At 43.8% G+C, this 22613-nt stretch overlaps 1 protein-coding gene across 1 annotated transcript in view; it reads left to right on the top strand.

Annotated features, from left to right (window-relative positions):
- The window catches only part of LOC115576905 (complement C3-like), a 47056-nt gene that overhangs the window by 11185 nt on the left and 13258 nt on the right, over positions 1–22613 (top strand). Inside the window, exons 17-28 of the mRNA XM_030409535.1 lie at positions 1956–2030; positions 8134–8331; positions 8451–8568; positions 11355–11443; positions 12393–12532; positions 12826–13044; positions 16331–16391; positions 18726–18815; positions 18960–19166; positions 20454–20529; positions 20666–20825; positions 21282–21377. Of these exons, the coding sequence (XP_030265395.1) occupies positions 1956–2030; positions 8134–8331; positions 8451–8568; positions 11355–11443; positions 12393–12532; positions 12826–13044; positions 16331–16391; positions 18726–18815; positions 18960–19166; positions 20454–20529; positions 20666–20825; positions 21282–21377 (1529 nt within the window). The remainder of the gene's footprint in view (positions 1–1955; positions 2031–8133; positions 8332–8450; positions 8569–11354; positions 11444–12392; positions 12533–12825; positions 13045–16330; positions 16392–18725; positions 18816–18959; positions 19167–20453; positions 20530–20665; positions 20826–21281; positions 21378–22613) is intronic.

Here is a 22613-nt window from a genome sequence, read left to right as displayed (position 1 = left end):
ATAAATGCAATAGATGCATAGACGTTTTTCTTTTTCAGTCACATATTGTGATATATCGTTGATGAAATTTCTTGCAATATATCGAATATTGCAGATATCGTGTATCGTGATATTATCATTATAGTGGGCCAAATATCGTCACAGTATCGAATCGTGAGTTACCCGTATCGTCCCACCCCTACAACCAACCATATACAGTTAACTCACATAACACAAATACTAGAACAATCCAAAAGGTCTGTGCCTCTGTGAAGTAATCTGTCAGTTACTTGAGATTGACAGTTTTTGCACGTCACAGTGGCCCTCGCACATAGTAATGCTGTGTTCAAGACAGTAGGAATTTTCCGACCTCCTACTAGAAAAAGTACACTGGACTGCCACTCAAAGTCAGAGTCCTTACATGTGAACTCAGCACAAATCCATCTAGCCCGAATGATAATCCTGAATCCGTGATCAGTGTTGCTTGCTTCATGGTTGACATCAACCCGGTGCTTGTTAAAATCGTTGTGCTGACATTATCAAGTAAACTCAAAGTTTCATGTTGCACCTTCTCCAAACGTGACGCTAACGTTATCTCCGTTGTGGTGTATGCTGAGAGACGGCGCAGCACGGCATGGCACTGCACGGAATAGCGGAGTTTAGCGCGGCGCATCACCTGCATCAACCGGTAACGGTATAGAGACAATTACAATGATAGTTGCCAAGCATAATATGACAATAGAACAACGGATACTGGCGGCCGAAATAGTTATATTAAACATTATTCTAACAGCTGTAAGAAACAGTGTAACAGGCTAAATAGACTCTATAGGTGGCCCACTGTGGTTTGTGATTTATTTTCATAAATCGTTTCAAACAGGTGTGTAATTGACCTGGATATGAAGCGTCCATAGTGCAAAATGATATAACGATAGTTTCTAAAAAGACAAGACTGAGCCCACTCTCCACCTCTCCTCTCTGCTCGTTAAAAAAAAAGAAAAAAAAAAAAAATCAGCACTGGCGGTCATATTCCAGCAGTGGCGGTCTGCCGCTGCTAGGTGCATATAGGGGAAACACTGGGTGTGCACATCCATTTTTCTTCCTACCCACACTAGGTCCAGGTGAACAACCAGATCAATGACCTAATTTGATTATAAAGGTCCAGTGTGTAGGATTCAGCTACATGTGATAAGGATTCAGCAACCAACTGAATACCCCTCGCCTCACAACTCCCCTTCCAAACATGTGGGAAGGTGACTGTCTCCCAGCCTGCCAAATTTACTGGCAGAGTATTTATAAATTCAGAAAATGCCTCTTTACTTATCGCTAAAAGAGGTCCAGACTACCCCGAGGGTGATTGTTGATGAGCTTGCCATCCCCAGGCAACAAGCCAAAAGATCTGTAATCCATAGACTACACGTTTTTAAAGAATTTGATTATTATCCAACTCTATCTTCTCAACTCCCTGGACCCACCATCAAATCACTTGACACCTAGGGCCAGCCATTCCCTGGAGCTGACAGCAGTGTACTGGCCGGAATGTGGGAGGTAACTCTGACGTTACCTCAAACTTGTATCTTGAAGTAAATATGTATGTAATGCTGTGATCCGACCCTCTCACTGAAGCTACATAGTGCAGAAACAAGTGATAGGGAGGTGGAGTGGCTGAGACAGAGACACCGTACAATCAACATGATTTTGAAGCTGTTATTTTATTAGTGTTACCCTTAAGTATCAAGTTGTCCTTGTGGATGTTATCTAGGAGTCCGTTCATCCTGGAAGCACACAAGTTGTAGTTTTCCCAAGAAACAAGTGAAAACGTGATTCTAAATATCATATTCCATTTCTGCCTATAGATCCTGATAACATTCTACACACTGGACATTTAAGAGCATCACATCAACTATACTATGCAAAAAGTCTGGGTATAAACTTGTTGGGTTCTGTTTAAGAACTAGTCTCTGTTGTGTTTCCAGAATTGAAATGTCCGACCCCCACCGGGAGCAGGAGGAAACGATCCAACACAATAATGAACATTACATCCACCTTAGGTAAGAACCATGGCTCTAAACTAGCCAATAACCACATATTCAGTCATCTTCTACCTCACAGTCCATGCTCTCTCTCTAGAAATGTTTTGACTACCCCAAGAATTTCTTTCCAGTGCCATATTATTGAAAAGATACAAGTGAGCTGAAACTTTAGGTTATTTACATAGCCCCAGTTCTCTGAGTAATAGCTCCCGTATTGCCAGACAAGCTATCTAGCGTCCACCAACCCACAGGGAAAGTACTCTGTTCCAATCAGGACAGCAAAACCGCGCATGCCACACACGGAGCGGAGACGTCCAGCATATAGAAACGGAAAAAAAGTGAGAGGCGAGGACCAACTCGATGCAGCACAGATGTCATGAACAGAAACTCCCCTGAATAAGGCTAAGGATGCAGCCAAGCCCCGAGTCGAGCGACTTGCAGGCCCACAGGTGGCTGCAAACCCTGACTTGTATAGGCCAAAGCAATCACCTCTACCACCTAGTGGGATAGGTGCGTGTTTGTAATAGGTTTTCCCCTATGAGGATTAGCCCAGGAGACGAATAGCTGATCGCTCCTCCTGAAGCCCTTTGTCCTATCCATGTAAGTGCGCACTGCACAGACTGGACACAACGCATGCGACCGCTGGTCTTCTGGTGAAGCAGCAAAAGCCACAAGGTCAATAGGAGAACATGAGCCCACCACCTTAGGTACAGAAGCCGGGTTGGACTTCAAAATCATCCTTACATCCCCCGGGAAGAGCCCCTGGACAACAGGTCCGCGCTCATGTTCAGGGCTAACAGGACGTGCGTCGCTCTCAGGGAGAGGAGACGACCACAGCTCCACAGGATCAGTTTGCGTGCCAGCATGTGCAACTGACGGGAGCATAACCCCCCCTGACGGTTGATGTACGCCACCGTCGTCGTCCTCACCAGGACATGATGACCCATGAGAGACGGAAGGAAATGTTTCAGGGAGAGGGACACCACTGAAAGTTCCAGAAAATGTATGTGAAAATGCTGGAGGTTCACACTCCAGTGGCCCCTCACAGACCGTCCCTTGTGAATTCCGCCCCAACCTGTCAGGCTCGCGTCCGTAGTGACCACCTTTCTGCACAGGACGGAGCCCATGGGCACCCCGTGTGTCAGAAAGGACGTGTCTCGCCAGTGGCGCAGCGCCCTGGCGTACCCCGGTGTGACCAGCACTCTCCGTGCGCCATAACACACAGGATCCAGCCCGTATGAGGCCACCCAAAGTTGGAATTTCCTCACGTGGAGGCGACCGAGATGGAGTACGAGAATGGCAGAGGCCCGAGTAATCGAAGACACAATCTGAATTGAACAGATTTGCCTGGATGAAAAAGCACAAGTCATGCCCTGAAAGTTTTCACTCATTTTGCAAAGAGGCGTGCTGTGAAAGTCACAGAGTCCAGGGATAATCCCAGAAAGATTATGTCCTGTGCTGGAGACAGCATGCTCTCTTCCGCGTTTATCATGAAACCCAGATTGAATAGGTGTCGTATGAGAATACGCGTGTGCGCCCTGGCTTCCTGCTCCGACTGTGCCAACAGTGAATCTCAGATACTTTCTGTGTGGAGCATAGATTGGGGTGTGGAAATACGCGTCTTTCAGATCGACAGAAGTGAACCAATCGTTCTGTCACACAGGACGCAGCAGGGATGCATGCGTGAGCATCCTGAACTTGTATTTCCTGAGATATTTGTTCAGAGCACGTAGATCCAGGATAGGGCGAATACCGCCCCCCCGTTTGGGGACCAGAAAATACCTGGAGTAAAACCCGCTCTGACACTGTGTGGGAGGGATGACACAAATTGCTCCTTTGTTTAACAGTGAGAAGATTTCCTCCTCTAAAACGCAAGCTGACCCTCCCTGAGCCTGGGAGTGAATTATACCGGCAAATCGCGGAGGGACAGCGGCAAACTGCAGCCTGTATCCCCTCAAGATCATCCTTAACACCAAAGGTGGAGCTGCAAGCGCGGCCCATCTCTCGCATTCTTGGTGGAATAGTGATACGGCCCCCGAGTGACGCTGTGCACTTTTGCCCGGGAGGACAGCGCAGCAGCGGGTACCTCACAGCCCCTGCCCCGGGAAAGACCGCAGCTTTCCTCCGAGGAGGGACAGTGGATGTCGCCACCGCGCTGCTTAATTAGATAGTTTTGGCTTTTGTTATTAGCTGTGCCCTCGACACTCGGCCTGGATGCGGCAGCGGGACAGATTTTATTGTCTTTGTGAAACGTGTGTATGTGTGTGCATGCTTTTGAACATGAGAAAGGGGGAACCGCTGAACCCTCTGCCATCAAATGTCCATCTCTCCCGGCTCGCTCTGGCACAGTCTGTGGAAGCTGGGAGATGGGGCGTGGGGGGCCCCCCTGGGTGCACGCTCAAAAGCCAAACAGGTGAAGCTGGAGAACGGGTAACTTCCAGCTGCATCACCAGTGGAGAGAGGGGCGGTCAGGTCACCCTCTTCTTCTTCCTGGCCTGGTTGGGGCAGCTTGCGTGGAGCTGCAGCCGGGGCCTGGGGTTTCTTGTACCAGCTGGCCCGACCGGGCAGGGAAGGTGGGGCATGCTGGGGCTTTGACAGTTTAGGTACTTTAAACCGCAAACCTTGGTAAGCAGCCTGTGCGAAAGTTTTGCGCTGTGCAGGCGGAGAGGGAGCTGGGGGCTTCCGAGGGAGGCAGAGCTGGCGAGCTTTGTCCTCCTTCTTTTTGGCTTCACACAGCCGTTGCATCGAGGTCATCACGGAACCAAAAATCCCCTCCGGGACAATGGGCATGTCCAGGATGTCGTCCTTCTCACTGTCGGACAGGTTGGCGAGGTTGAGCCACCGCGCTCATTCCTGCAGAACCATAGTCCCCATTGCTCTTCCCGTGGCCTGGACTGCGCAGCATTGGACACGGAGACACAGGTCGGTGATGACCAGTATCTCTTCCCATGTGGCTGGGTCCTGAGTTTGGGTCCTTGCATAACTCAGCCTGATAAGCCATGAGCAGGGAGAGGACATTGAATGCTCTGGCCAAAAGCGCTGCCGCCTTGTAAGCCTTTTCATTCAGAGCTAACTGAAAATGGTCAGACTTGGATGGCAGGCTAGGGCTCTGGGAGGACACCTCTGACAGCTGGGGGTGAAGGTGCCGACAACGAGTGGCTCCAACGGCGGCATGCGGAGCAGACCCAGGCTCTCCATCACTACACAGTCGAGGGACGAGGCTCCGGAAATCAGGCTCCTGCTGCTGTAAGGGCAGTCTATCCATGAGTGTGCCACATCATCCAGCAGCTTTGAGAAGACGGGGAGAGGTTGCTTCGTCGCACTCTTGGCCAAGAGGGGGCAATTTCTTCCCCTCATAGCGGGATCTGGTGGTCTCAGCTATGACAGCGGGGCGGGGATGGCCAGCCGGGCAGTGCTGCGTTTGCACACGTCCAACATGTCCAAGCTGGGGAAGGGAGAAGCTGGTGTGCTACTCTCATCTACATCCCGAGAGGCGTCGGAGGCCGCGGGCTGCGCAGTCCGGGCCGGAGTGATGAAGATATCATCCTCTTCTTCATCCTCTGATATGAGTTCCAAGGCGCCATCTTCATCGTCCCCATAGTCCAGCTCAAGGACATCTTCCTCCTGCGGGGGAACCGTGGCTAGATCGAGCTGGGAGCCCTAGCTGGCGCTAGCCTCCGGTGTCGCCACTGCAGCGACCTCCGTCTGTTCTCTGGCTCCGTCGGAAGGGAGATAGGGGTCATGTCCAGACAAACTAGCTTAGCGGGCTAGCCGTCTGCGGAGACTCTTGACGGTGAACACCGCACAGCACTGACACGAGCTGGGGACGTCGAAAGCTAGCCGGGCGTGTTCCAGCCCCAGGCAGCTCGAGCAGACCTGGTGTGGATCCTTACTCGATATCTTATTCCCGCAATGACAGAGTCTGGCCCCAGAGCCTCCGTGCCCTCTGGTGTGAGGGGTTTTAGCCTCCATTCCTCACGAGCTGGTGTGCAGGCAGGGAGTAGAGGCAGTTAGCTGGTGCTAATGCTCGGTGCTCGAACTACCGTGGTGGGGCGTCAAGGACAGTGGTGACCAAGCTGTCGAGGGCAACGAAAGCCCTGGGTTCAATCTGGTGTGACCGACGAAGCAGAAAAAGAAAATATATCCAAGGCTAGTAGCGCCCGCCGACAAAAGCTAAATAAGAGCCGCCTGTGGACAGTTTAGCTGGCTAGCCCAGGACGCGAGATATGTGATAGGTCGTACTTGGGGATCGTCACTTTTTGTCTGCCATGATGGCGCCGCCGGAGATCCAGCTCCTACGGTGAGTAGTTCAAAAAACCTTCTTCATAGTAAACTCCGCGTACACAAACAATGTTCTCAATGCTCGTGTTCATGTGTGGAGACTCTGGTGATACTACGAGCAAAGTTTCATGTTGTGTCGAGCCTTCTTAGTGTTTTACAGAGATTTTGAAGCTAGCGTGCCAGTGCCCCATGCACTCCATTGAAAAATAGCTTGCCTGAAAACGAAACTACGGTAAATCTTAAAAGTGCCTCTTTCGTCATAATTATGCTTTTACACGAAGGTCTCACTCATATTCAATCACAAATAAAGCCTTGGTTGCTTTTTGGCAAGAGTTTCACTTTAAGGAGTGGAACGGCTGCTGCTTATCAAGACATGTCTTTCCCCAAGAAAGCAAAATCAGGGAGCCTTAAACAAAAGGAAAAGGCAGAAAGGGAAAGAAAGCAAGGAAAGGGAAGACAACTCCTCACGCATTTCTTTCAAAAGAAAGGTGAGTACAGTTCACAGCTAACACAGTTTGAGCAGTTTAAGCTAATAATAATATCAGCACTTGGAAAGACTGAAGGCAGTCAGACAGCCATGAATCAAGTTCCTCATCCTCATCTCATCTCTCATTAAGTGGTGACTGAATGTTATTATTATAAGTAATCATTTCACATTGAGGTCGTGGACCTTTCCTAGTAAGCTAGCATGACATGTTTGGTATCAGCAGATTCATTTCAATTTCAATATTTCTATGATACTCATGGCTCAAACAAATCTTGAAAACTGAGCCCATGACGTCCTTCAGAAGACAGTTATGTTAATGCCAGATGATCCACCATCATTTTCAGAGGGTTAAAAGGGGGCCAGGAAAGCCAAGAACTGAGGATGAGAATAATTCCAACTTTAAGATCATGGTGATCAATGAGGCAGAGTATAATTAATAAATTAATATGTTGTTCTGTTTTTCACATTTGGATGGTTAAATTGTGTTAGAAAATTGACCTACCATTAGGCTGCAGTTTAATTTGACAGTGAGCAGTAACCAAGTTACTGTCATGTTGTTCTTTTCACAAATATGGGAATGAAAGTAAAAAATATCATTAAAATGCATAAACAACGCCACATTTTTTTTGCCCGCCTATACAAGGGCCCAATTACATTTCTTTTCATGGGGCCCAAAGTCCCTGGCAGCGCCCCTGCTTGCATGTATTGTTGTAATGTATGATGTGTAGAAAACAAGCATTGAATGTCATAAAGTGAGTTCTCAGGCCGTAATAATAATAATGATAAAGATAATAATAATAATAATGTTTTATACAGCACTTTTCAAGAACAAAGTACTACACAAAAAGAAATACAAAAAACAAAAAGCAAAAAAAAGACAGAGTAAAAGACATTAAAAGCAAACAATCAGCTAAAAACAGCAGGCAACACACACAAAAAAAAACAATAATGAAAAAGCAAGGCTGATTTTTAAAGCTGTGTCTACAGAGTGCAGGTCCAATAGGAGAAGCCAGGAGCAAGGAACAGTTCACAGACCCATCAGAGGACCTCAGAATCCTAATTTGGCTATATGACAGCTGTAGCTATTTAATATGGCAGGTGTCTGAGTGTGCAAGGCTCTAAATGTGATTACACAGATCTTAAAATGAATTTGATAGGCAGCCAGTGTAAAGACATAAGGACTGCTGTGACATGAGATCCTTTGGCGGACCTGGTCAGGAGCTTGGCAGCCTAATTATGGACCACTTAGCATTTAAAGGAAGTCTTGCGGAGACAGGTGAGAGGAGAGTCCAAGTAATCAGGCGGAGAGAAAATAAATGCTCTGTCTCTCCCCACAACCGTCTTTCTCTCTAGTGACTAAATTTGGAGACCAAATGCAGCGTGAGTGTTGTTTGGATGGCATGAAGAAAACTCCCCTTTCATACACCTGTGAGACACGCAGTGAGTACATTGTGGACGGTGCAGCCTGTGTCGACGCCTTCCTGTACTGCTGCAAGGAGATGGAAAGCCAGCTAGCTGACAGACATGAGGAAAACCTCAAACTGGCACGAAGTAAGAGACGGGGACAAGGGACAGAGGGAGGGTGGTTTCTACCCATGGGTCATACTGCGAGTTAGAAAATAATCACTGCCTTCCAATGTAATATCATAATCTTTTCAATGACACTATAGGTGAAGAAGATGACAACAGTTACGACAGTGAGGACATGAATATTCGCACCCAGTTTCCTGAAAGTTGGCTGTGGTCAGATATCAAACTGCCTGCTTGCCCTCCACACACACCAAACTGGTGAGATAACTGAAATCTGTAGGCACATTACAGTTTTTTCCGATTGCTAAAACACAATCTTGCAAACTAGGGTGGTTTTATCAAAATACTTAACACAATTCAAAAAACCACACACCCAAACTGCAAAATACCTCATATATCCTGCAAAATGAAGCACTGCAACCAAAACGACATATAGCATTATCAAAATCAAACGTTTGCACCAGATGGCAAACACTTCATTCATATTACAGATTTTTGTCTAACGAACTACACACTGTTGGGCATAATGAAAAGCACTCTCATCTTTAGCTTTGCCATAATACTAACATAGTTCAAACTGTAGCGAATTCTTCAGATTATTTACATGCACAGAAATATTACACATACTACTGAAATATTTATTTTTTTATTTTTCTGCAAACAAGTCAGTACAACATTCTCTCTCCAGCCTCTCGCAGTCTCAGCCCATGGTTGATGACATGATCAACTAAGGTTGCTCTGATTTCATTTGAAAGTTGTTGTCTTCTTTGGCCATGACCTCCTCTACCAGCTCTACCTCTTACTCTTCCTCCCCCTCTCATTCTCACCCTCCCTCTTCTCTTCCTCTCTCTGCAACATCTTCCATTGTTGTTGGGGGGAAAAAAAAAGCTCACCTGTGGTCTTTTAGTGCTGACTGCCTGATTGAAGTGGTAACAATTACGGTAACAATTGTTTGGCCAGGTGCCACATGTAGTGGCCAGTTAGCTAATGTGGTGTCATTTTAAATGGCAGTGTTTTGAAATGGCAAACATGTGACTTTATGTCAGATTGTTGTGTCTTATGCAGAGAACCTTGTTTAGTGCATTTAAAAAGTGCCATTTTGAATTGCAAAAAGTGTGTAAAGCAGAAAATGTGTTTAAAGTTTTGGAGACTTGAGAAGAGGGTTTGCTCTCTGTATGTCAGTTTAAATATGTGTGCTATGCATGTCATTTTAGTGTGTTAGCAACTGGAAAAAACTGTAATTACGCCACTATCATTTGAAGACACAATGATGAAACATTTCTGTATTAAAATGTCAAAATGACTAGAATGTTTCCAACAATGTTCAAACCTACCCCCCAAATGCACAAGTTCACTAAAGCTAACAGTGCATTTTATTTGGTTGCCCATTCTGTGATATGGAAATCAGCAAACATGACTAAATTACCTCTTCTGTGAACATTCAGATAGATTTTCATCAGCATTGGTGGTTGTTTATTGGTTTGTTCACCAGCAGGGAGCCATTAATCATGCAATTTTAACCATGGGATCAGTTGTGTGTATTCGTGTTACTCAGGCAAGTGTTTACTAGCCCCCAAATTCTTTATTCCTTGACTGTACATTAGCCTTAAGCTAGTAAGTAACACAACACGCTGAGGATATGTGTATCGGTGTGTGAATTCAGGTTAACCTTTCACTAAACTTAGCACTCACCAGAGACTCTGGTTCTCCCCCTTGTTTCCCACCTTCCTCGCTGTAATGTTACAGTCATGATGTAAATAATATTTTTCTTTCAGCACCAGTCGGCAGTCAGCATTACAGAACATGGACGCTGATTTGAGTGTCTGTTGGATGTCACCTCCACAGATTGCTGCTGCAGTCAAGTTGATGAACAGGAGCAAATGTTCTCCTCTAAGCAGCTCCAGAATAGGGCTGCCCGATAAATCAAATTTTCATCGTCATCCTGATATGAACATGCGCGATAAACATAATGCAAAAGACTGCCTGACACGCGATGAATAAGAAAAATAATTTTGTTTCCATGCGCCATGCATGCACCGTGAGCATGCCAACATTTAGCCTATCAGATGGAGCCCTGGATGCAAGGGCCAATCAGATGAAGCCCCAGCTTGCCGTTAGCAAAATTAATTGGCATAAGTTTGGTGGTGATTGCCGGGTTATGATGGCTGAGGGAGGAGAGAAAAGCGTTGAAAAGGGTCGACGAACACCTTGTGGTGAAAAGAAACAGCACTGAGTGTGTGCTGATTGTGTGAGTATGTATGTATGTATCCAGGACATAGTAGGACGAACAAGTGTGCACCCTTGATCACGCTACTAAACAGTTAAGGGAATGAATTACGGGATGTTTTTAACTCCGACGTGAACGGGACAGAGAGCTGTGTCGGGCGCGTGTGTGTGTGTCGGAGATCCGTCTGTCAGGCGGGTGTGTGTGTGTCGGCGAGCCGTGTGTCGGGCGGGTGTGTGTGTGTGTGTGTGTCGGAGATCCGTGTGTCAGGCGGGTGTGTGTGTGTCGGCGAGCCGTGTGTCGGGCGGGTGTGTGTGTGTGCTGCTTGCAGCCAGCGACACCACAGAGAAATATGCCATGTGTGTGGATATGCGCTGCCCACAATTAGTGACGGAGCTCCTCTGTCACACTGCTATATGGACTTAATATGGATTCAGGAGAGACGCATTAACTGTATAGTTATTAATATGCAAACTTCAATGTTTGTTTATTTATCGCAAGTTATATCGTCATCGCAATACTGAATAGTGTTATCGCACATCGCAGATTTTCCTCATATCGTGCAGGCCTACTCCAGATCATAACAGGATCCAGTGTATCTCCGGGTGTTTATTCCTCCCAAAGCTCTAGCACTGCACCCAACTCTCTCCTCCAGTGTTGGTCGGCTCTGACCAGCTGAGCAGCTTATCTGCCTACCCATTCCTTCTTGCCTTCCCCAACACTGTGCAAACGTCTTTTGTTTTGTTTTAATAGAGAGACCCTTAGTGACAGAAATTACATATCGTGCATTTAATTTTGCCAACTCTTTCTTTTGTTTCAGTTACACAACAACATTTGAGAAACGTTTTCCTTTGAAAGACTCAATCACAACCTGGCAGTTCACTGGAATTAGTCTGTCACGAACTAACGGTGAGGATTCAGTAGCCGCAGTGAAGGCTCGCACTGAGGGGGCAGTGTGAATGGGGCTACTGATTAAAACCTTTCTCCCACACCACACTAGGGCTGCAACGATTACTCGTTTAACTCAAATAATTCAATTACAAAAGATGGTCGAGGCAAAATCTCTGCCTCGAGGCTTCGTTTAATTCCTATCACCCGCGTTATGTGGCCTGCTTAGCTCAGGGATCATTTTTCCACACGGACTGTAATTGCGGACATACACCGCTACATTCAGAATTGAGTTAGGGCGATGGCGGAGAGCCAAGAAACCGTCCGTAAAAGTCAGAGAATGTCCGAAGTTTGGGAATCATTTCACACTTAAAAAAGAAGATGACAAAGTGCAATGTGTCTACTGCAAAGTAGAACTGGAGTACCACAACAGCACGTCAACAATGATTCCACATCTGAACCGAAAGCATCCTGCTGTTAACACCAGCTCACCAAGCGTCGCCAACACAAGCTAACGTAAACATTGATGTTAGCTTATATAACAGAGCCTAGCATCGCTAGTTAGGGCGTATGGTATTTGCGGAGGCTGTAGCCTGATGTCGCTGTAGATTCCCCCCCACACACACCTCTCGTCTGTCTCACTCTCGCTCACGCACGGGTGCACACATAAACAAACACACACCTTTACTCCTGGTGTTAGGAATAGTTGGAATAAATACCTGTATGTTTTTTTTTCAGGAATAAAAGCCAATAGCTTGGTCTATTCAACAGGCCTGTCATTTTCGTTACGTTATTATTTGGTATTATTGTTTAATAATGCAAAATTATTTTTTATAAGATTACTCGATTAATCGATGGGATAATCGGTAGAATACTCGATTCTAAAAATATTCGATAGCTGCAGCCCTACACCACACCTTTTATTTTTCCTTCTCTTTTCATCACTCTTTATATCTCTGTCATCTTTAAGGTATATGTGTTGGCGAACCATTAGAGGCAATTGTCCGGAAGGATTTCTTCATTGATCTCAGACTGCCCTACTCAGCTGTCCGAGGAGAGCAGATAGAAATCAAGGCGATCCTCCACAACTACAGCCCTGATCCTGTCACTGTAAGTCTGGGCTATTCTTTTACTATATTTTAGGCCAGAACCTATGAGACTGGACTGATATACAAATTGTGACGGAAAATGAAAATTAAATGGAGATAGAATGAAGTATAAGTATCTCAAAAATATACCTAAGTACAGTACCTGAGTTAATGTACTTAGTTACATTCCATCACTCTCTAGGAAACAATGTAAAGCATTACATTTCTTCAAATGTAACCATATCTTCATCTTTGATCGGCTACACATACCTCCTCAGTCACTTTCTCGATCTTTCTCCTCATGTCGTTTTAAAGGTGCGTTTGGATCTGATTGAGACGCCAGAGTCAGCTGTGTGCAGTTCAGCATCTAAACGTAGAAAGTATCGTCAGGAAGTCAACGTTGGGCCTGAAACTACACGATCTGTACCCTACATCATTATTCCAATGAAGCAAGGACAACACCCCATAGAGGTCAAAGCAGTTGTTAAAAACTCTCATCTCAATGACTGGATCAAGAAGATGCTGCGGGTGGTGGTAAGACCAAAAGTTACTAAGGGGGCAGTGCAGAGAATCAGTTGTATCCAAAGCATGACCACACCATCAGAGGATCAACACATCAATCTTAGTTCGCTAAGAGTTAGAAAGCAACTTCATCACAGATACAGAGTTGGCTAAATAAAGAATGTAAGACTCCAATCAGCAAAAGCACTGTCAACAGAAGGCTGTCTTGTAGTGGGCTCAGAGGACGAGTGCTGGTTTTTTTCACCACTTCTCATGAGAGTAAACATTAAAGCCAAATGATTCGGGTGGGCTAAGAAATTCCAGAATTTAGTAGAAGGGGCATGACCCCCATTGAATTAATTAGGAGGAGAAATCTTAACATCAAATGAATCAGTCTTATGTCTGTAAGTTTTACATTTTGATTACATTACCCTCCGTCGCTATTATAAAGGAAAACCCAAATACAACAACTTAATTAAACTAAAAGGGACATGGACATTGACATATCTGTGTGTGTGTGTGTGTGTGTGTGTGTGTGTGTATTGTGTGTGGCTGTATGATAAGGCATGAATGAATATTTAAATTAATCAACAAATAATTTCTGATAGAATGAATGAATGAATGAATGAATGAATACATTTATGTTATCAAAATGATTAAAAACACAAATATGGGAATGCTTAACCAAGATGAATAAAAGCAAAAATGATCTAAGAACTAGTTGCATCTGATCTAACCTCTCTCTGAGCAGGCCGTCCAAAATAAGTTTTAATTTAAGTTTTGGTTGGCTTTATGCACAAAATGTTTTGGCTTTGTCATGCTGAGGCGACCCCGGGTTCAAGTCCCGGCCTGGAGCCCTTTGCTGCATGTCACTCCCCCTCTCTCTCGTCCTGTTTCCTGTTGTATTTTTAACTGTTCTATCAATAAAGCCATATAAAGGCCAAAAAAAATATACTTAAAAAAAAATAAAAAATAAAAAAATATTTGGGATAAAAATAAGCGTTGTTTGGGTGAAAAATATTACTCAGTTAAGGTAACATGAGCGTCATCGTCATAGCAGTTCTAACTGTATAGTTAATGTTCTGTAATAAATAGGGGTGTAACGGTATTGGTATATGTCCCGTGCCGTCATGGTACGGTGCATCCAGTCATACGACGAACATGTCTGAGTGAGTTTAAAAAGAAAGTTGAGTCCTCACTTTACTGCAGGTGGCGGTAATGAGCCTAAAAGCTGCCAGACACAGTCATTACAGAAGAAGAACAAGAAGTAGTTACAAAAAAGGATGAAAAAGGAAAGTGATGGAAAGTGTGGAGTTGGAGGAGCCGCTGGCTTCATTTAAATCAGCTGTTTGGGAGCACTTTAGCTTCCCAGTACAATATAATGGTGATGGCACGCGAGTGGGGGACCGGACAAAGACTGTCTGCCAGCGATGTTTCACAGAGGTGCGGTATGTCGCTGGCAACACCTCAAACATGCTAACCCACATAAGACGGCATCACCCTGACATATCTGTCACTGGTGCGACGAGAAAAACGTCTTTTGTGCAACAACTTATCCCCGCTGCTTTTAAGCCACCTCTTGACATTAACAATGACATTGCCAACAACATCACAGAAGCAATTGGCATATACATATCAACATCTATGCGCCCATATGCTGTAATAGAGGAGCCCGGCTTCAAGTATTTATTAAAGGTGCTACAGTGTCCCATCCTGTGCGCACATCAGCCAGTCTGTGGTCCCTGCCATTTACAAGGGTGCCCGAGCAGGGCTTGAGCATGAGCTGTCTCCTGCACAAGCTGTTGCAATTCAACATTGAACATGTTTCTTATAATGATGTTGACAAAGTTGCCAGTTGGCAAGAAGTGCTACCTGACTACCTCAGTCTATCTTTTCCTCTGTATTAACAGAACTAGTGCATTGCCCGCAGGAGGCATGTATTCCTATAGAAAAGTGGGAGGTTAAGTAGCTTTTTCATTGATGGCCAAATGAGGCTGTGTTTGAAGGTGGGACGTCAGGGGCCGTTTTTGACTACTTTTGATTTTGCCATTATATTTCACCGTAAAAACTATTTATCTTGCCTTGTTTGGTGTCATTATTTTCAGCACAACCTCACATGTGTAACTGTACAGTTATTTTTTTCATTTTGACACACTATTAACACAATGAACCTAAAATCACAAAAAAGTTACATTTTTTACTGTGAAAACGACAAATATGTTTAACGAACCATCTCTATTACTTATAATGCAAATATAAATTGTTGTTTGCTAAATTTGTGCATGAGTTTTTGAAATGTACGAAGTTATATATAGCTATTTACATTTAAATGCGGCAATGCCTCAGGCTCAGGGCTCCCAGCTCCTCCCTGCCTGCTCCACATTCAACAGTCTCCTCCTTGTTTTGACTCATTAAACAAAAAAACAACTACACTACACACTAAACACACTACACCAAACACTACATAACACACTAACTATACACTCCAAACACGCTATATGTCACAAATCTCTCAACTCTCACGTCACTGCTACTATCACTCTCCCGCCGCCGTCCCTCCCACAACTTCCCCCTGTTCCTCAGCAACCAAATCAAGTTCTCCTCAGACCCGACTCGCTTAGTCTCATTAATCCACAACAGTCAGTTTAGATGCACAGAACAGGACCAAACCGCTGGGGTGGGCTCTGCAGTGATTGGCTCTGGTGTGCACGTGGCTATGGTGTGCAGTGATTGGCTCTGGTGTGCACGTGGCTATGGTGGCTACGGTTGACAATGCTAGCAGAATTCGTAAATCATTTATGAAATCATTTATTGACGGTATCATTGTAGTCCAAACAAATCTGACGTTGCACACCACTGAACCATGCAGCACCCATGTTGAAAATCTCAGATCAGTCTGATCCTGATCTGCAGAGATATTTGAGGCACACACACACACACACACACACACACACACACACACACACACACAGATTCCTTGCTTTTATAGAGAGATGAGAACCCTCCAATACATTTGTTTTATGTGTTATTCTATTTATTTTTTACTTTTATAACAGGAGATGTTTTTTTATTTTGCCGTCAATTGGTGTCTGTTCAAAATAAATGAAAAAAAGACAGTCTTTCATATGTTTTTGTTTTTCTTCCGTTGTACCGAACCTGTACCGTTACACCCCTAGTAATAAGTGCTTTAAAATTAACATAATTGATTGTCGTTTGGTTTTAAAGTCAAAATAGATAAAGAACCATCTACTGGGGCTTAACTTTGATGCAAATGACAGATTTGTTTTGTAAAGTTGTGTCCTAACTGTTCATTTTCCAGCCTCCAGGTGTGCTGGTTAATTTTCCTCAGATTGTAACTCTCGACCCAGCTAATAGAGTAGGTGAGTTCACCCATTACATTGCTAAATTGTTACATAACTTGAAAATATGATGTACAAACCCCTATTCCTATGAAGTTGGGACATTGTGTAAAATGTAAATAAAAACAGAATACGATTTGCAAATCCTTTTCAACTTATGTTCAATTGGATACACTACAAAGACAAGGTATTTAATGTTCAAACTGATAAACTTTATTCAGGGTTCGTGCACTTTTTTAGCAATAGTTTTCCATGACTTTTCAATGACTTCTCCATAACCTTTCATTGACCGAAAATCGGTGCCTCTAAATCAAACTACAGACACATCTTAATCCTAGGAGTGATTGGCAAAGGACAAAAAAGCAGGAAAATATACGGCTCCACTATGTCTCTCTTTACATTTATGTTGTCCCATTGTTGGCTTCAGCTAAGAAAGAAATAGTTCGCCCCACATGTCCAAAATTCTTAGAACAGTGTTTCCCCAAGATTTTTTGTAGCAGCGGTGCTCTGAGTCTGTAACCTAGCAACATTAGGGGGGACCAGGGGCTACCGCCCCGGAAGAACATTTTGAAAAATAACCCTTTAAATGGTGACTACTGGTGAGATATTTTGAAAAAAAAAAAAAATATCATTTTCAGAATTTCAGAATCTAAGACAAGAAACATAGTGTAGAAGCTGACATTGCAACTTGAAAATATGTTAACCTCTAAGAGTCAGTGGGCCACATGACATGAAGGCTATTGAGTAAAAAAATCATAATTTCTGCATATCAATATTCATATAAAACAGAGGAAGCACTAAAATACAATAAAAAGAGCTGTGTCTCATTCGTCCAGTTTACTAATACAATCTGCTGCTGGAGTCACTGAGTCACATGACATGGAAGATATTGAAAAAACAATTATTTTGTATTATATATTTATGTTAAGTAATTCAATGACGGTCCCTAAATCAGTAGCCCTTTTTAGATAGAAAAGGCGGCACATTTGCTCCAAGGTAAGAACGGCAATGTGCCGGCCTGTCTTTCTAAATTGGAGGCATAATATTCCTCCTTTTCCGAAAGCCGCCTCTGAGGTAGGCGTAAACATGTGACGTGACGTGAAGCTTGAAGTTGGGCTGTGAACAATGACAACTAATTTGACTTCAAAATAAGAGCTTTACATTGCACCCCATTGGAGTTTAGAACTGGGTGCTTAGCGGGGGGCTTTTAATTTGACAGTAGCGACCGTCCTTAGCTTGCCGACACAACAACAAGCTAACACAACCAAACAGCTACAGAGACTGAGGAGACGCTGCATCTCCTGGATCTCAGCGGCTGTCCAGTTGTTCATCTTGACGTCCGCGGATGAAGTGATGGACTGACTGCTGTGATCAGCTGTTCCCTGGTTTTAAAACCCCCCGGCTGTGGGTTGCACAACAGCGCAGGTCATCGACACCTCCGCCCACCTCATGCAGAGGCCGGCACACTGCCGCCTCGTTTTTAGATAGCAGGCGAGGCGGAAATAAGTGTACCCTCCGAGTAGGAAAATTGGCGGACCAAAACAGACCCCCAATTTGCCGGCCTCTGTCTAAAACCACGGACCGAGCCGCCAAAAGGACGGGCAAATTGGCGGCTCGGTGCTCTGTCTAAAAACGGCTTCTCTCAGTGGTTCAGCGCGAGGCTCTGGGAGGTGAGCTGACCGTCCTCCTGCTGCTCACACTGGGTGAACCTCAGTAAAGTCGCGGCTGGACCCAAGTGAATATCCGCCAGTAATCCAACCTGAAACTAACTTCACCCCGGTCAACGAGTCGCCTGCTGCAGCCTTTGAATAGGATGACGAGGATTTCAGTCACTCAACTTAAACGGTGACTTGTAGAAATTATACAAATAGCAGTAATGACAATAATAATCGATTTCAAGACAAGATAGGGTGTAGTGCTTTCACTGTGTGCAACTTAAATTCACTATTCGCCCGCGATATTACACCTACAGAACACTTTTCCACTTTGCTTCAGTCCATCTCAGATGAGCTCGAGCCCAGAGAAGCCAGCGACATTTCTGGATGTTGTTGATGGCTTTCGCTTTGTCAACTTTCCCAGTCTTTTGTTGCCGCTGTCCAAGCTATTTTGGAACGTGTTGCAGGCCTCCAATTCAATGAGTGAATATGTGCACAAAAACAATAAAGTTTCAGTTTGAACATTAAATATCATGTCTTTTTAGTGTATTCAATTGAATTTAAGTTGAAAAGGATTTGCAAATCATTGTATTCTGTTTTTATTTACGTTTTAAACAAGGTCACAACTTCATTGGAATTGGGGTTTGTATTTATCACTTGTTAACTAATGTCTCAACATGTCCACTGTTTATCCCTTTAGGTGGTATCCAAAAAGAAGTTATGAACAGTGGAATTGCTAGAAAATTAATGGCTCCAAAAACACCCAGGAGCACAGAGATCTCTGTGACAGGTGAGATACAATGTTATATTAAGGCTTGTTAGGTGAAATATGGCTCTAGTCCTTAAAAAAATATCTTTGCCTGTCTAGTTTAGGTTGTTTCTTTCCATTTGTTTTACAACAATTTAATTTCTCTGTTTCTGTGTGTACATGCAGGAAGAGAACACGTTTCTGCACTGGTCGAGAACGCCATTAGTGGACAATCAATGGGTACTCTGATACGACAGCCCAAGGGCTGTGGAGAGCAGAACATGATCGGCATGACGCTAACTGTCATTGCAGTCACATATTTGGACAAAACCAATCAGTGGGAAGCTGTGGGCCTTCAGAAACGTGACAAAGCCTTCGAACACATCAAAACCGGTAAGCACACTGGCAAGTGTATTTAAAACATCATGGCTTCCCACACTTGAAAAGGGAAGGACTTGACCAGACTCAGGATTTCACTCAGTCTTCAATTTATTTGACCAGTTCAAGGAAGGTGAAAAACCTACAAAAAATACAAAAAATAAAACAATGCAAATTAAGTTCAGTACTTTTCATTAAATACAACAAAGTACATTTAAATTGGGCAAAAGGTAAGTATATTAAAACATATTATTCCATTATTTATATCAAACAAGGCAGATAGGCAAATACTGTGTAAATCAAGCACTGAATAAACAGAAAACCAGTTCTACTTTTGGATCCATTTACTTTTAAATTAACTCGGTTTTACCTTATGTTTTCACCCAAATCATTAAACAGATTGTACACGACATGTATTTTTACTCATAATTTTAATCTAAATGAAATCAAGCATTTCAAACGATTTTACTGTAGATGAATTAGTATAATGCTTTCTGAACAGAAATATTCTTAATCTCCTTACACAAACTAAACATTACTCCTTGTATTTCAACAAGCAAAATTCGGCACTCTAATCAATACTTATAGGCTCAATCAATGTATAGGACTTGTATGTATGAATGAATGAATGAATGAATGCGTGTAACTTCAACCAAAGATAACCAAATAGCCTAAACAGCTTGATAACCCAACAAACATTTAAGCCAACTACCCTGGCAGCCGCTAAGTTTTGTCAAGCAATGTTTTAACTTTATCAGTCTATCAGCAGGCAGCACATTTATATTAACAGACATTTAGTTTGTTCAGACACAGATTACTACACAGCCAGCGATCACATTTCAGTCCAGTAAAAAGACGTGACCTTACCGGTAGCCTCTTTGATCTTTTCCTTTTCCCATGCGTTTTAATTCCGTGATACTTTGGTGATTCCTCTTTTCCTCGGCTTCCGTCAGTTGCGTTGCAAACCCACTGAACAAACACACATTGTTTCTTTGTTCTGGGGTTTCTGGCGTGTGTTGTTAATTAGTCCAACTGCGTTCACCTGTTGAGTTGCGCTGCGGAGCTGTACGCTCGCTGTTACGTGCATGCAGTGGCAAGACCGTCGTCACATGCACCCGTTCGCAGGCAAACCTCCCAGGAGATCGCCGCAACACACACCAAGATGTATTCATTAGCACAAATAAAATAAATCTTAATGGCCCTTTGTATGGATTGTAAAGTTTCTGAACTTCTGGCGACCAAGGGACACTAAGATTCAGTTGAATGGCAGTCCATAAAAATGTGTGTTTTGTTCTTGTCCAGGTTACGTGAATCAGCTTAAGTACCGTAAAGATGACGGGTCTTTTGCTGTGTGGCCTTATCGCGACGGCAGCACCTGGTGAGGCATCCAGACCTTCATGAACTCACAGATTAATGTTTGCACATCTTCCTCTAACTTACATCCTGACTAAAGATGTATTTCATATGCAAATAAATGAAATTGTACTATGACAGCCTCTCTTCTTCTCTCAAAGGCTGACAGCTTATGTTGCCAAGGTGTTTGCCATGGCCAACAATCTGGTGGCAGTGCAACATGACCTCATCTGTGACGCTGTCAGGTTTCTGATTGTCAACGCACAGCAAAATGACGGCAGGTTTAGAGAAGTTGGAGAGGTCGACGATGGACAGATGATGGTATGTGCAATGATTTCATCAATATCACTTCATCACAGGTGCAATCTGTAGTTCTGGGGAAGAAAGTTTAATCAGCAGAGAAAGATTTTTCATTGACTGATTTTTTAATCCAAAACAAACTGAATAAACAAACTGACCTTAAAGGGCGACACAGTTTCATACCGTTTTACTCCATTTATATGGGGCGAACCCTGCAACCTTTCTAGCTTCAAACAGTGTTCTGGGACATTATTTTCCTCTGAGAACAGCTTGTTCATTCAGTTATGTATTAAATACACATCTCTGAGTTTGCATTATTACCTCACTAATATTGTAAATATTAAAACTCTGAGTTCGAATTTCTTCTCAAAAACTACATAGTGCCCCTTTAACTAAATGCTGATAAAGTAGCAAGTTGAGTTGAACACAGTAACAGGTCATATACTCCAAAACATGTTAATGTGTGTGCATGTGTAGGGTGGTGTGCGTGGCCCAGATTCAGGCGCCTCCATGACGGCCTTCTGCCTCATTGCCATGCAGGAGTCACGTGCACTATGTGATGCCACCGTTGATGTGAGTACCTCACTTCCTGGGTTTCCTTTATCTGATTATTACCGGACTTTGACTGTTAAAATCTGCCTAAGTCCGGTATTTTTTAACCCCGCCGGTCAAAATGTCTGGTGAAAATATTTCCTCCAAGCACAGGGTCCGAAATTAACTTTTTGACTCACCAGCCAAGTGGACGTGTAGATGAAAAAATCCACCGGCCAAGCATATTTTTTACCGGCCAAAATAATAAATTGCCTTTTTGTGTTACATATACATTAATTTCCATACATTTCTTTGAGATAAAGTATTATGTTGACTACAAACTTAAAGAAGAGGCCAGAACAAAGTTGAAACTAGGGGTGTAACGGTATTGGATTTTACAGTACGGTACGGTGACGGTGTTAGTACAGTATACCGCAGTATTTCACGGTGACGGTATTTTATTTTTTTTCTCTCTCTTTCTTTCTTTCGTCTTTTTTTTTCCTTTGGCATAATGTCACTGCCATGCGCCAAACAAACAACTAATCCACAAGTGAACAAAGCGTTGCAAAGCGACGTACTGATGCCTTGTAGATCTGCATATTCTGTAGACAACAAGACCATGCCGTTCCACGGAGAATGAAAGCGACGTACAACAACAATAACCATGCTCTTTGAATGAAACATCATAGACCGGCTACAGTGGGATTTATAATGATTCATCTTACCTGCTTGGACTTAAGCTGTGCATATTCTTTTTTATGCCACTTGCGGAGATGGGACATCATGTTAGATGTATTCGCCGATCTTGCAACTACTTTCCTGTTGCATAGTTTGCAAGTCGGCTCTCCGTCTTCCTTTATGGATCCATCCGGTTGTTTTGAGTAGCCAAAAAACTCCCAAACAAATGAACGGAGTCGCTTGGCTGGAGGATAAAGAGGTGGTGAAGTAGGGGACATCAGGTCAACCGGGCCCGCGGTTAAATCTGCCTCTGGTTCGGAGTCTGCCATCATCATGCCATGCTTTTTTCTAGCTTCCTGGATCATGTGGGTCTTGCGTGTGTTTACGAAAACTACCTTTTTTGATTGGAGCAGCACACAGGTAGGAAACGCTTTTTCAATCTACTGCTGCAGCTTTAAAATTAGATTATAATGTGACTGAGTGACGACTGACCACCACTGACCTTAATGTGAACGTGAAGTGAAATGTTTTATTTGTGAGTTCCCTTCTCGCGTAAGCGGAGTTGCGCCGGCAGCGCTGCATAATATTAAAATAATTAAT

This window comes from Sparus aurata, chromosome 24 (assembly GCF_900880675.1).
Source record: "Sparus aurata chromosome 24, fSpaAur1.1, whole genome shotgun sequence".
Lineage (NCBI taxonomy): Eukaryota > Metazoa > Chordata > Actinopteri > Spariformes > Sparidae > Sparus > Sparus aurata.
Note: the sequence above shows the minus strand (reverse complement) of the source record. Positions and strands in the feature narration are given on the sequence as shown.